Consider the following 15,720-nt stretch of genomic DNA (forward strand, 5'->3'; position numbering starts at 1 on the left):
TCTGTTCTCTGATTTTAGGCCAATTTTATTAGGGTACACAATATATCACCACAGGGTAATTTAAGTTAAGAAAAGCTGGCAAGAAACAAGTCAAACTAAGGTCAAGAATAAGCCTCTGTGTGACTTATTTGGGAACTGGGTGGCAGGCCTCCAAAATAGCAAAGAGTAAAGAGGAAAAACCAACCAACAGTACACACACCACCAACACCACCAAAATCAAGGAATGAAAGAGATGAGATTTAAGAAAGTTATGCTTGGAGGAGGAGGTAAGTGGGGGTGCAAGAGCAGCAGTGCTGGGGAATGCGGCACACTGTCCCTGTGCAGGCAGATACTTGTGTCGTCTCAGCTTTCCACAAGGAGAGGCTGTGAAGAAGACAGATGATTTACTTAAGGACAGCTCGTAACTAACTCTCGACCTATAAATAAAGCCTTACCCAATACACAGAATATGGTTACCATGTGGACTCTGAAGAGCCTGTGTTTTAGCTTGCCACAAAGCATGAGTTTGGTACATGGAGAGACTTGAGTGGAAACACCAACAAGCTCCTGTGACTTCAGGTAAGTCTGATCATTCACAAAGTTTTTGACTACAGCAAAACAAAAATGCAATTTCACTTCAGGGTTGCTGTGAATATTTAATAAGATATACAAATATAGTTTCGTTTTGTTTTGTTTGAGGCAAGGTCTCACCATGTACACTTGGCTGGCCTGGAATTCACTGTGTACACCAGGTTTGCCTGGGACTCCCCTGCCTGCCTCCCAAGTGCTGGAATGTGTGAGCCACCAGGCCCAGCTTCACAAATAAAGTTTTTAATCATAACCTGGAAAATGGATGGTAAACTTTCATTCAACATTAAACATTATATTTAAAGTCCAAGACTCTAATTTCCTTACCATATAAATTTGAGCAAAACACTGAATCTTAAAGATTCTTTTTTTTTTTTTTTTAGTGTGGAGTGTGTTAGAATATTCCCAGTGTTGGAATAACTGGAAAAAAAAAACACAATTAGGAATTATAGAGACAAAAGAAGCTCTTAGATGTCAGGGCTGGAGAGATGGGTTGGTAGTTAAGAGCACTAACTGTTCTTCCAGAGAACCCAGGTTCAATTCCCAATACCCACATGGTAGCTAACAGCTGTCTGTCACTCCAAGATCTGGCACCCTCACACAAACATACATGCAGGCAAAACACCAATGCACATAAAAAATAATTTTTTAAAAATCTCATAGATTTCAAAATAACTTTTTTTTAAAGATTGCTAGCCTGCAGAAACTTCTCTCAGCCACAGCGTGAGCTAGGTTTTCTACCTGATCTTGTCAAAGAGTGCTGGTGTTTGGAGGAACAGGATGGGGATGGTAAATGAGCCAAGATGAGGACCTGAGAGAGCTACAGCAGAGAGCCACTGCTGCTCCTGAAAATTCATTGTAACCCAGATGGGGGGGGGGGGGGGGGGGGTGTCACACTGCTCATGGAAACACTAATGGACCTTTTTACATCCTTATCTCTGCTGAGAGGAAGTCATCTTTACCATGAAGGCTAAGCAAGTGCAGGACATGCTTCTTGGTGCTTTCTGCATGCTGTTTGCCTCCTCTAACATCATGCAAAGTCTGTGAGCAAGAACTCCAGATCTGTTTTACTGATATCAAAGCATGAACAGGATGTGGGCTGCCTAGCAGTGCTTAATAAAGGACGGTAGCCAACAAAAACTGAACACAGAATGCAATTTTTTTTTTTTTGGTTGTTGACAGAGACTGGGTGGGGGAGGGGTGCCAATAACTGAAAAGCCAAAGAGTAGTAGCTTCCTCTGAGCTCTGTATAATTAAGCTCTGAATTTCTAGAAAATTCTAAACTGATGAGCTTGATTAATTAGCATTGGAGGAAAGTCACCTCAGAAGGGATGGACTGACAGTCTCATTGTGGATTTTTGACCAAAGCACAGCACAAAACAGGGACTGCTGAACTTCACATGACCAGGATAAAACAGAAAGGTGGAAACAGAAAGGTGGAAATCTTAAAGAAATTTTTTATTTTCTTGAAGTATGTCTTCTAAATTCACTTTTTTGTGAAAAAGCAAACAACAAAAGAAACCACAAAACCCACAATATGCACACAAATATATATTCATTTCTCTGGCTTCTCTGCTGTAATAGCCTCTGTGAAACCACAATTGCCTGTCCTACTATGTTGAGAGAGATACAATTCTCATCACACATTCAGACCTTCTAGTGGGACCCTCAGACCTCGGTGGCATCATCATTGCACAGCTGCAAGCTGTTCTTCCTGCCCCAGGCTGAAGTGAGAGACACCTGCAGTAGCCACCAGCCCACAGGGAAGGATGGGCTGACTCACCGCCTTCACTGGGAGGACTGGTTAGTCCTGGCCAGCTTCACACCTCGGTATTTCTGCCTCACAGGGAACCTTTCACAACAGTGAAATATGGTAAACTTGACAGCTCTCAACAAAACCAAAAAGAGCTCTATTTTAAGATTTCCTGTGCCCTAAACCACCTCATGTGTCCTAGCATTTACAATCACATCTGTTCTAAAGGTCTGCACTATCATGCCTACTCCTAAAGTCCTTGCTGAGCCACAAGCACTGAGAGTGAAGACATGAGAAAGAGGCTTCAGGAACTCAGTGATGAAAGGGGACAAGGGGACCCTAGGAAGGGTTTTTGGGTGGGTATTTGGACTCTGTCGCTCAGGAATAAAATCCACTTAAAGGTCCCAAGAAAAACAGGGGCTAGAGAGAGATGACTCAGTGGCTAAGAGCACCGGTGACTCTTGCAGAGGACCTGAGTTTGGATCTGAGCACCCACATGGGGATAATTCCAGTCCTAAGGGTTCCAACATCCTCTTCTGGCCTCTGTGGGCACCAGGCATATGTATATTTCCAGATGAGCGGCCTCTGCTCTAAGCTCTACCAACAAGAACAACTTACCATTCTTAAAGCAAGTCACTGACTCAGCTGCAAAAAAACAAAAAAACAAAAAACAAACAAACAAATAAAACAACAACAAAAAAAAAACAAAAAATCAATGACTCCACATCTAGGCTTTTCATACATTTTATTAGAGCAAAATTTCAACAAAAAGTGGCTTTTATGTACAGAATCAATTGCATATAGGGGCTTTCTAGCCCACATGGACCCAAGAGAGGAAAACATATTTCACATACTAAGTTTATATACAAAAATTTCACATTAATAAAAAAATCCCGAAAGTGTCAATTAAAAAACCCTCCTTTAATTAAATATATAAATAATCTCAAAAGTATCCAGTTCAAATTGGCTTAATCTTGAAATGTAGTCCAATGAGACTGAATACTAAGCATTTCAAGTCCTGCACCAAGTAGTAAAATACACGGAGGCCTTCAGGATCCCTAAAATTAAAAAACATAAATAAATAAAAGTTATCTTTCGTTTTCTATGAAACATAATCTTATAATTTCCTGAAAGAAAACAAACCACTTGTACCAATTAAGCTTATAGAACTAGGAAAAGGGCCACCTGCCAACAACTACAGTGAACAAACTGGACAGTTAATTAACACTTCTTTCCCTGTAAGGAGGAACACAGTTCAGCAGGACTCACTGCGCTCTCAACAGAAGCAACCCACGTACAAACCCAATAGAGTACACAGGCCATGTCCTCACCAACTGTAGGAGCATATTTATAGGTTTAAGCATCCAGTTGTTCTTCATGAATATGGGTGTCCAGTTATTATTGTGCATTCATTCTTTTCTTCTTTTTAATACTTATTTGAAACACCTACTATGTGCTGGGCACTACTCTAACTCTGAAGACAAGAAGGTTCTCATGCAGCTTATACTCAAGCAAGTTATAATTCAGGGCAACATGAAGCAATGGAAGCCATATGGGGACATTTTAAGGAAAGGAGCATGAAGAAATGACTCAATGATTCACACCAGCAAAGCTTCAGTATATGCTACAAAGAATCTAAGGACACAAAGGTAGCTCACACACATGCCTACTGTTTTTTGTTTTTTTTTCAAGTGCTAAATCCTAGGGGAAGTATGATATAAAATGGTCCCAATGAAGCTGATGAATCCAAAATTTTCTTCCTTTACATTTTGTGACATTATAACCAGACTTTTTAATATAAAATGACCAATAAAAATCAGGCATTATTATGCACATTGCTGAACTGAGTACTTAGTGAAATACACTGCTAACTTCTCTGACAGACAAGATAACAAGTATTTAATTACTTAAAAGTCCCTATGCCATCCGAATACTAAACTGCCTTGTCTAGGAGACCACAGTACTGACACAAGCCTCATTAATGAGTTACATTAACTCAGCCAAACACTTTAATATACTTACTTTGACTGATTTACATCAATAAGAGAACCTATTTTTGATGTGGTAAAAGAAATATGTTCATCCCCAATTACAATTTCAAGTTCCTGGAAACAAAAAGAGCAGAGAAATGGCATCAATAAAAAAAGTCTACCCGAGAGATACTTGTATTCATGCTACAAAGAAGTGCAAACCTTCTAGAACTTGATAGAGGGGAAAAGAAATTTAATCTCAGCCAAGCATGGTGGCACATACTTATAATCCCAGCACGCAGGAAGCAAGACAGAAGGATTGTCTCAAGTCCACGGCCAGCCTGATCTACAGAGAAATTCCACACCAGCCTGGGGAGACTCTCTCCAAAAACCAAAAGAAAGTTAATCTGCTAGACCAAATTCTCTTAATAGAACCTCACTGACCACACATGAACACTAGCCTCAATTTCAGGAACAAGCCAGAAATGCTTTCCAGAGCCATCATAAGAAAGGAGCTCAACAAGATGACACCAAAATGTTTCTGATGATGTTGGTAAACATGAGCACTGTCACTTTAAAGCATATGTTATAGAAATGATTATATAAATACAAACCCATTTAAAATAGCACAAAATGCATTTTCCCTTTCTGTTAAGTTTCTATAAATAAATACAGGACATTAACAATAGCTACCGTTTGGGCACCTGCCACATATCAGGCCCGACTGCTGGGACTTTATATTTTCCGCAGTCCCTAAAACACCTTTCCAAGAGCATAGTCTTCGTTAGCCCTATTTCACAAATGTACAATCTTAACCTCATCAAGTACAGAACATACAATGATATCAATAGCCAGAAGTGATGTATAATAGTAATGCTCCCATTTACAGACTAATACCCTCTGAAATTCAATGAAACCTCAAACTTATACAGTATAATGTGGTTGCTCCAGTATCATTATCATCATACAAATTTTATCTATACTGCTTACCCAAAAACCTAAAGCTAATGAAGGGGCTGTATGTTTAAAGAATTTTTACACTAAATTACCAAGCAGATGCTAACAGTCACAGCTTTTTAATCAAAACGCCTAACTATACTCTTCAAGAGATACAGCAAATTGAGAATTAGCTAAGAATCTCTAATAATCACAAAATTCTTGCTTTAATTATCCAGTGGCAGTTTCTGGAGCATGCCTGCTCCCCTCTCATGAGAACACATCACCAGTACACAGATGCAAGCAAGCACTGGCTCTCCCCAGATGATGGAACACATTTTTATATCTAATGAAATCTTCTCTGTATCTGCAGTTACTTTTCTAGAACTGGTGGTTCAGAAATGACATTACTAAGGGAAAAATAAATGGAAAATATTGGCATTTTCTAATGTATATTCCAAAACCATCCTCTAAAAGAAGTATATCAACTTATAAACACAGTCAAGTCTAGATGTCATATCACCACTATAGAAGCAAGTTTAATAATTTAAAATATCTGGCTGTTTTGTAGACACAGACACCCAGTAACTACTACGCTAACTAGTGGTATTAACTGCTATGACTCAGGTTCCCACAGGACACAGACCACTACCTCTGTTGCCTCACACCATACTCTACACTGTGCTCTTGCCACACAACAGTTACATTAATGCTACTTTCAGCATGTATTTGATCTCTCTACATTTTCTTCTAGTCAAAGAAAGTGGCTGATATACAGTATAATCCTTAGGAACACACAAAAATGAAATTAAGTATTTCTTTCACCAAGGCCTTATATTTCATTTCTCTGAGAGTTGAAAAGACCCAATTCAGAAACCACACTGTCTTCATACAGAGTGAAATTGGGCCTACAGAGTTCTTTGGGAGCACTTTGAGAAATATCAAGTATTTTGAAGGGAATATAATAGTCAAATGCAATAGTCAGTTTGAAAAAAAAATCAATCAAGACTTTTTCTGGGGTGTTCAAATATACAAATCCTGAAAGAAAAAAAATTGGAGAAAGTGAATTGCCATACTCAGTGATCAGAACTAACTCTCAAATTTAGCTAGTAATGTACTTATTTACAATAGAAATAATTAACAATAACATCTAATTTACAAAAAATAATTCATAGCCGTGTCAAAATATACTAACTTAAGAACTAACTCTCAAATTTAGCTAGCAATGTTGTACCTATTTATAATAGAAATAATTAACAACACAGCTAACTAACAATTAATAATTCGTAACAGAGTCAAAATACCCTAACTTTAGCTGGACAGGCTGGAGAAAGGATGTCTAAATTAGAGCTCAGTTCTAACTCCTCTACTAGGTGGAAACAGCAAAGAAAATCAAGCTCAGTAAGAGCTGGAGCTGTAACCTGATGGAGTGTTTGCTTGCCTAGCATGGATGAATCTGGAGTTCAATTTCTAGTACCACAAAAAAGAATCTGAAAAGAAAATGAGTTATATAATCAAAGCTTCAATAAGAAACCATCATGGATATACTGACAAAGCACAGTAATTGTATTATCAACTTGAGTCTATCCACTTAAAGAACACGGTCCACAGACCTGGCGGCCAACCCTGTCAGGCGGTGGCCACAAAGCATCATCCTCTTTTGTAATTTCACTGTCGTCAATAATTCTCTTCAGTTCTTCCATGACACTCTTGTGAACATAGGCCTGAAAATCAATTACAATAAAATCTTATAACGCCCATCTGTCTTCCCACAATTCATTGAGATATAATAAAAGAAAGCTACAAATCCTAAATACAGATATACACAATAGGAGTGAACAATTTAATTTGATTCCAAAGTTGCAGAATTAAAATTTATCCTTCTCACAAACTTTTATCCTGCTCTCTCGCCCTTTAACACACACTGTTCCCTCTTCTCACCCCAGCTGCTTTAGGCCCCGGAGTTGGCCGGTGTAGCGGGGACACTCCAGGTGCTCACAGTTAACGGAGCAGCGTAAGGGCTACAGTGTGAGGACACAACACAAGCACACAGCAGCCGGCACGCTGAGCCCAGTCCACGCTTCCAAGCCTTTGTTTAAAAATCATGCTTCACAAAATGAATGATATGGGATTAAAAATATTCAAGTTGATTGTTTAAAAAAATGCTAAAATGAGAATCACCAAGATGGCTCTGTGGGTAATGTCAGCCAAGACTAAAGACCTGAGTTCAATCCCTAGAACCCACATAGTAGGAGAAAACCAATTCCTACCAGCTGTTCTTTGATTTCCACACATGCATGCTATGTTACATATGTATCCAACACACACACACACACACACACAAATACACACATGTTAAAAAATTTTAATGCTATAATCACATGTAATTAACATAGAAACCTTTCCATCTATAAATTGGCTTCTTCATTGAAACACTTTCATCAACACAGATAAGATAAATAAACAAAATGTAATAATTTAGACATTTGAAAAGAACTTAGCCAGAGGCAGGTGGATCTCTCTGAGTTCAAGTCCAGACTGTTCCACACTGTGAATTCCAGGACAGCCAAGACTACAAAGTGAGACCCTGTCTCAAAAGAAAAGAAAAAGGAAAAAAAAGAAGAGAGAGAAGAGAACATACCTCTTTTCTGATCATCACGTCGTTTTTATAATTGCTGTTGTTGGCATATCTAAGCTTTCCTGTGTGGAAAGAAAGAAAAAATACCATGAGCAATGTTAAAGGTAAAGACAATTTCATATTCCCAGTTTTACTAGTAAATACACTTTCCTTGTGTAAGATCAAGGCTAATATATAATATAAGTCAGCTAGCCAACTTTAAAAATGTTCCATACCTTCAACATAACAATGGGTCAGGTTTGTTAAGGTTCTTCTCTCTCTCTCTCTCTGTCTCTCTCTGTCTGTCTCTCCCTGTCTGTCTCTCTCTGTCTGTCTCTCTCTGTCTCTCTCTCTGTCTCTGTCTCTCTGTCTCTGTCTCTCTCTCTCTGTCTCTCTGTCTCTCTCTCTCTCTCTCTCTCTCTCTCTCTCTGTCTCTCTCTCTCTCTCTCTCTCTCTTTCTCTCTCATACCTAAACATACAATGGGTCAGGTTTGTTAAGGTGCATTGTGTAGTCAGGTTAGTAGCCTTGAACACACAGGGATCTATCCTCCTGCCTCTGTGTCCTGAATGCTGGGATTAAAGTTGTACACAACACCACATTTATTTTCTTAATCTAGTCCCTGAACTAAATGTGACTGTGACAAACCACCGAATATTCTCTTCAAGTGTGACGACGTGTTGGTGCTAAATGCAGTACTCACAACACTTCATCTGGTCTCGAAAGGAATTCTAAGAGCAGGTTTCTTTTTCTCACGTGTTCACAGGGGATAAAATCAAGTTAAGCAACTTGCTCAGGGTAATACAAGTCTCTATTATTCCAAAACATTCTCTTAATTGTTTTCCTTCAAATTCATGTATATAGTTAAGATAGCGAAAAATTTTTAAAATTAAAACTATGAAGCATACAAACTATCAGTTTGTTGGCTGATTTATTTCAATCCATCTGCCATGGCCTCTGAGGCCTCCAGTGTGTGCTATCCTGAATGGTTAGTCAGTCAGGTGCTCAGATACATCTGTGATGTCCTTCTCATCTGCTATATTATACTGGGGTGTACCCCATTTTGTGAGTCATCACTTCTCAGGTAAGTGGAATGATTCGGTGGTAAGGGTGCGTGAGAACCAATCCACACAGAAAATTTCCCTTGACAGTGTTGTTCTTAATTTATGTGACTCAGGGTGATAAGGACAAGCTGCATGGCATGCACAAGCAAGGGAACTGAGAATTACAAAAGAAATAAATAAAAAACAAAAACAAAACCCACCAGCACAACAACAAAAACAAAGTAAGTTTGCTCCAAACAACATCTGGAGAACAAGGGTAAAGTTAAGTTTCTAAACAACTGCAAGGCCACAACAACCTTGACTTCTTCCTAAATTTTTGATACCTGATCCTCTCATACTTCCCCTTTCAAAGACCCTTGTCCAAAATATGCATACAGCACTTCATTAAAGTCCACACAGTCATATGCTTAGTTAAATGTCTGCATCTCAAGTACCACCTTCAGCTCTGGCACTTAAGTACTGCCCAGTAAGTACATAATGTACATTAAAAAATAAAACTCCTTGGGGCAGGAAAGCAGAGCTGTCCAAAGACAGAATTGCATCACTCTAGACGGGAGGGCTTCAACAGACCCCTGCTCATTCTGCTCCTCTCTGGTGTTTCTCTCCCTCAGAAGATAAGAAAGTTTTTTGTTTTTTGGTTATTTTTTTTGCTGGAGTTGAGGACCGAACCCAGGGCCTTATGCTTGCTAGGCAAGAGCTCTACCACTGAGCTAAATCCCCAACCCCAAGTGTCTCATCTTCCAAGGGAAATTCCCACCCACCCCCACCCTTCCCACCCCACCCCCAACCCCCAACCCCGGTTTTGGGGATTTTTGTTTTGTTTTGGCTTGGATTTTTTTTTTTTTTTTTTTTTAGCTTTTGGGGCCTTTTTTGTTTTGCTTTTAGAGACGGAGTTTCTCTGTGTAACCCTGGCTGACCTGGAACTTGCTCTGTGGACAGGCTGGCCTCAAACTAACAGAAATCTGCCTGCCTCTGCCTCCAAGTGCTGGGATTCAAAGCATAAACCACCACACCTGACTTAGGGGAAGCTTTTCTTTTTTCAAGTTCTGATTATCAACTTATTCTTTACTGGACTCAGACTTAAAAGTAGAAGCTCTTCACAAGGACAGCCTACATCTCTTGGAAATCTGATCCTGGTGCTTTGTTTTGTTTTTTGGCTTCCTTCATTCTCTATGCCAAAAGTTTAGTATATTCTGCAGCCTCTTTATTTTACTTAGTGTGTTGTTTCTTCAGAACAGAAAGTTGGAGTTGGGAACCTTGGGTGCTTTGGTCCTGGACTTCCTACCATCTTTGTTGAAGAGCTTTCTGACAACATCCTGATAGATATCATCTTCCTTAGAGAGATTGAAAAGCTTTAGAACTCTGATAGCTGTCAGCCCAGGAATATCCTTTCTTTGTTATTTTAAATAATAATCACTTGGCATCCCCAATGTGCTTCCTCTCGCCAGCTCTCATTGGTCTATGGCAAGTACGCCCCTTACTCAGCAGCAGGCACACTCTACAGTGGATCAGAAGCCTTGTTTCTTTGGGAAAACCTAACTTGTCGCTGGCTACTTCATTTGCTTCCTGTGGAAATACCTCAATGTGTTCTGACAGCCAGTGGCTCAGAAGGAGATACTCAGCTTCTTCTTAACAGGGCTGACCACCTAAGATGCAACCAGAAAGGAGCTTCTAGGAAGCCTTTTCGGCTGACTGCCTTAATTCTGACCATCCATCCATCCGTGTATCTTGACGAAGATGGTGAAGAACTGTATTTCAATGCCTAACACACATCACACTCTTGTTTGGACAGGGGGTTCCTCCCCTACAAAGCAGCCTTCACACAGGGTAAATGGGTGAGTAGGCCGAAAGGTCACCCAACGATTTCAAGCATCTGCGGAAGCATCACTTGATAATTCTGTTAATACTGCCCAAGGACACATTCTCCATTCTAGGTTTCCGATTCTTCTATGTCCAACCTCCCTGATGGCAGCAGGATCTGCTTTTCTGGATAACGTTACAGCAATTTTTCTCTCACAAAAACACCCCAGCACACTACACGAGCAAGCTCTTCCTAAGTTGGAGCTAAGCCCTTCCTGGGAGGTGGGGCGTGGTGACACACCTGTCACCCCAGCATCCGGGAGGCTGAGGCAGGAGGATCGTGAGCTCGAGGTCAGCCTGGACTGCACAACGAGACCTCGTCTTAAAACTAAACAATTAAATTGAAATAAAGAAGACAGAAAATAAAACGGAAGAAAAGAAAAGAAAAGAAACCCACCCCCAGGGCGGCTCGCCCTCCCTCGCGGCCCCTTCCGCCGCTCACCGTCCGGCCGAAACTCGAACTCCAGAAACTCGTGCCCAAACTTGCCCTTGTGCCCAACGTAGTAGCGCAGGTAGAAATCACTAGCCATAGACATTTTTGCGCTCGGTAAAGCCGCCGCACGGCCGGGCCAACGTGCCGCCGGCGCGGGGCAGTGACGTCAGAGGCGCAGGTAAAGAGCGTCACGGCGGGTGAATGAAATCCCGGAAAGCTGCGGGTCCAGCGAAAGACCCTAGGGAGAACTAGAGCTTTACACTGGAGCGGCTTTACCAAGATCCCTAGCACATTGTTTTCTTTCTTGAAAGGATTTTTATATGCTTTGCTTTTTACTCTCAATTCTTCGACGATTTCATTCACGTATATGATGAATTTTAGTCACTTCCACCTAATTACACTCTGATCCTTTCTCCCGCCGAACCACCCTTCCCAACAAGCCCTCCTGCCCTTTTATGTCTTACGTGTGTCTGGGTTAAGGGGGGACTATAAGGGTTGTTTACAGGAGCACGATGGCGGATAAAGCCCCGGATTTCATTATGGGATTCTATATTGTTTGGGGTTAGCCTCTTCCCCCATCTACTGTCTCCAACCCTCCGTCTGCAGCATACCTGCTTGCACTATCTTGTTAAGCGTATCCTGTACCCTCAACATTCCATTTCTTTAACCAACCAACCCCCAGTCTCCTGTCTGGTTTAATAACCTACGCTCACTAGCATGTAACACACATACACAAGCTAAGATCCACGCACAAGACCGAATGGGTTATTCGTCTTAATACTTCGTGGTTACCCTCACTACTATAATAATTTCCAGCTTTATCCTTTTTCCTGAAAATTCCATTTTATCTTAGTAATGAGCAAATAGCCTCTCTTTTCCTTTCGTTTTTTTTCTTTTCTTTTCTTTTCGTTTTTTTTAATGGGCTTGGAAGGAGCATTTGTAAACCACTTTTACTTTCTGGTTGCCCTATAGTATGGGTGTGCCTTTTTCTGGGTTTTGGAACTAGGGTTCACAAGCTGTAATTGTTGTATCTCTGATCTTGAAGCACATTGTAAAATGGGGTGTGGCCCTACTTCCTGTAACTGGTGAGGTGAGTAAAGATACATTCCCGTGGCAACCGGAATATAATCTTCCTGATTCCTAACAGAAGCCTTTGGACAATGCTTCACAGTTTTCCAGTAGCTAACAACCTAGACTAAGACTAAGAAAGCAAACAAATAAAAAATAAAAATAAAAGTTTTAAATAGGAAAGCAAACAAAGTAAAATGAATCTCCCTGATGGGAAGTTTGATGTTCAAATAGCACATGAAACTGAAAATCATCCCTGGAACTTGGGAGTCACTTCATTCAGTAAGGATTAATAGGTAGTAGCCTGTGGCGGGGTAGGTGGGTAGCTAGGCCACAATTCTCAACAGTTTAAATTGGAGAAGTAAGGAACACTCTGGTGTGGCATGGTATTGAAGAGCACAAAATGTGAGTGAATTTACACACAGTTCACTTTTCAAATCCTGATCACCTCTCTGTTACCAACCCTGAGTAATCCTACCTGGTGACTGGTAGCCTTCTGTAGTAATTCTTAAAAAGTTCAATCTCAACACTGTCACCACCTAATTATATCTCCACCTGTTTGATCATTAACTAACTAGATACACAGTAATCAACTTTGCCAAACATAGAACTGAGAAAATTAAATAACGTGTATGATGTGCTTTGAAATCTATGCCACATGAGTTTTAACAAGAATTTCCTGTGTGCCGGGACAGATGGGCGTTAGTAATAAAGCAATAGAGCTATTTGCACCTTCAGACTAAAAGAACGCAAACTTATAAAGCAAACATCAGCACAGAGAAGCAATTGGTATTACATATAGCATATATGCAATAAAGCATCCCTGTACAAAAAAAAAAAAAGCAAGTGCAAGTGCTTTTATTGTAGGTGGAGTTAGAAATTTATAAACAAGAATATTAAATAAGGCTTATAAAGGGTGTGTTATTTGAATTGCTTTTTGATGAGCAAATTCTGTGAATGTCTGCAGTACAGACAAGCATTTCATTCAAAGGATGACCTAAAGTGAGGCACAGTGGTGTGAACGTGTGTGTTTGGAGAAAGCCAAAAACCACAATTTCTACACTTGAAATTAATAAGCAACTCGAATGTAGGATTTGGGGAAGTGGAGTCGTTTTCAAAGCAAGTTGAGGCAGGTTCTCTTTGGTCCTTGTTTTTTCTTTTTGTTTTGTCTTTTGTTGTGTTGTTTTGTTTTCTGAAACAGAGTTTCTTTGTGAAGCCCAATCTTTCTGGGCTTGCTTTGTAGACAGACCAGGCTGGCCTCAAACTCACAGAGATCCACCTGCCTCTGCCTCCCAAGTGCTGGGACTAAAGGTGTGTACCACCACCACTCAGCCTCTTCAGTCATCTGAATAGTTATGTAATCGTTATAAAATTTACTCACTCTCATAGTAGTCTGCTATGTAGGAAAATGCATTAGAAACGTAATTCACCACATCTTGCCACTAGGTGACTCACCATTCCAGTTTTCCCAGGTTTCAAGAGATTTCTAGGGTGTGAGACTTTCAGTTTTAAAACCCTAGAAGAGCCTGAGTTATTATAAGAATAATGCACAGAAACTTAAGGATAGTGTTTCATAGCCTCTGTGAAAGTATCAGTTATAATCCCTTTCACTGAATTCTACAGAAGGCTTCATTTAGGGGCCTTAGGTCCTGTAGCACCCTACATGTTTTTAAGATAAAATAGAAAACTATATTACCTACCTCTTCATATTGTAGGTCAAGATAGTACCAAAGTAGGAACTTTCGCATTGTGATCAGTATTAAAAAGTAACAGAGCAATGTGTTTTGTACTCCCAGATGGTAGACACCAGGGATGTGGGAAAGTGTTTTGTTTACTGAGCTCTTAAGTGCAGCTAGTTGTACCTAAAAGTTTTCCTATGTCCTGACCAGTCTGCCGCCATTCAGACCCAAGTAAACACACAGAGGCTTATATTAATTAAAACTGCTCAGCCATTAGCTAAGGCTTCCTACTGACTAGCTCTTACACTTAAACTCAGCCCATTTCTGTTAATCTATATGTTGCCACAAGTTCTGTGGCTTTACCTGTGTGTCATTACATGCTGCTCCCTGGATGGCAGGCTGGCGTCTCCCGACTCAGCCTTCCTCAGCCTTCCTCTTCTTCCCAGAATTCTCCTTATCTGTTTGTCCCACCTATACTTCCTGCCTGGCTACTGGCCAATCAGCGTTTTATTAAACCAGTGTACAAAAGCGTTATCCCACAGTAGCTAGTGAGACTGGGGAAACCAAATTCTTAATTTTACTTAACTTACATTAACATTTAAATATCACACATGCTAGAGTTTCTCATGTTGGCTAGCACAGTTATGTAAAAGTTCCAGGTATCATTAATTGGACTGGAAGTAGTGAGAATATATTGTGAATGTTTTCTTTTCTCAGCTACTGTAGCTTCCCAATTAGGGCAATTACATTGCCACAGTTTACATGTAAAACTAAGTGTTTTTATCACTTATGTGAAACTGAAGGACTATTTCTGCCTTTGCCAACCAACACTGTGGTCAGCCTCACAATACCTTGAGGAACCATTTTGAAGCAGGAAACAAACACTCCTTACTGCAATGGAAAGTGAGGCTTGATGGTTTAATGTACACTATCTGTTGATAATTATTTCCAGTCAAGCGTTTCTTCAATCATATAGTTCTTTCATTTCTGGTTGTGTTTTGTTTGTTTTTTTTGTTGAGTCAGGGTCTCATGGGCTCCAGCCAGCCTTAAACTCACCTATGTAGCCTATCCTGGCCTTAAACTCCTGACCAACTGTTGGTATTACAAGTGTGCACCACAAACCTGCCTTTGTTAGATGTGATTCTTCCTGAGAGCTGTCTATGTCTTAAATGCTCTGCTGGGCTTTTTTTTTTTTTCTGTGTATAGAATTCTCGTCTTTTGATCTTTTTCATATCTTCTCTGCCCATCCCCATCTACATATTTTTGTCTATTGAAAGTGACCAAATAAGCCGGGCGGTGGTGGCACACACCTTTAATCCCAGCACTCGGGAGGCAGAGCCAGGCAGGTCTCTATGAGTTCGAGGCCAGCCTGGTCTACAGAGTGAGATCCAGGACAGGCACCAAAACTATACAGAGAAACCCTGTCTCAAAAAACCAAAACAACAACAACAAAAGTGACCAAATAATTCCCTCTTCTAATTTTCAGAAACACTCTAACCGTATCATGATTAACACTGCAGGTAAAACTTGTATTTTCATTTTGTATCAGTAATTGGTTTTATATACTTATAGAATCAAATGTCAGAGCTGTCTCCTTTAGTAATAGTAGTATACAGTCTAATATAACATACTAAAGTTGGTACATTTTAAGGAGGAAAAGCCAAAGTGTGGTGATCTATTTCTGTCCCTATCCATCCACTCACCTTTGTCTTTTATTCCGTCTTAGGTTTCTCTGTGGATTTTAGGCATGTCTTTTGCCATTTGATAGCAAAGTG

The 15,720-nt window shown here is 40.2% G+C and overlaps 1 protein-coding gene across 2 annotated transcripts; it reads right to left on the reverse strand.

The window, feature by feature from the left end:
* Positions 1–3,048: 3,048 nt before the first annotated feature.
* LOC118579793 (protein mago nashi homolog) lies at positions 3,049–11,377 on the reverse strand. 2 transcript variants are annotated; one of them, XM_036181478.1, is made up of 5 exons: positions 11,208–11,377; positions 7,868–7,926; positions 6,840–6,950; positions 4,343–4,425; positions 3,049–3,378 (listed from the first exon to the last, which is right to left on the reverse strand). In XM_036181478.1, the coding sequence occupies exons 1-5, from the start codon at positions 11,299–11,301 to the stop codon at positions 3,279–3,281; spliced, it is 447 nt and encodes a 148-aa protein (XP_036037371.1). In that variant the 5' UTR covers positions 11,302–11,377; the 3' UTR covers positions 3,049–3,278. The 2 variants fall into 2 exon arrangements, with proteins under 2 accessions (XP_036037371.1, XP_036037368.1); XM_036181475.1 differs by having other exon boundaries at positions 11,163–11,358.
* Positions 11,378–15,720: the final 4,343 nt, after the last annotated feature.

The sequence above is a fragment of the Onychomys torridus genome, chromosome 3 (assembly GCF_903995425.1).
Source record: "Onychomys torridus chromosome 3, mOncTor1.1, whole genome shotgun sequence".
Classification (NCBI taxonomy): domain Eukaryota; kingdom Metazoa; phylum Chordata; class Mammalia; order Rodentia; family Cricetidae; genus Onychomys; species Onychomys torridus.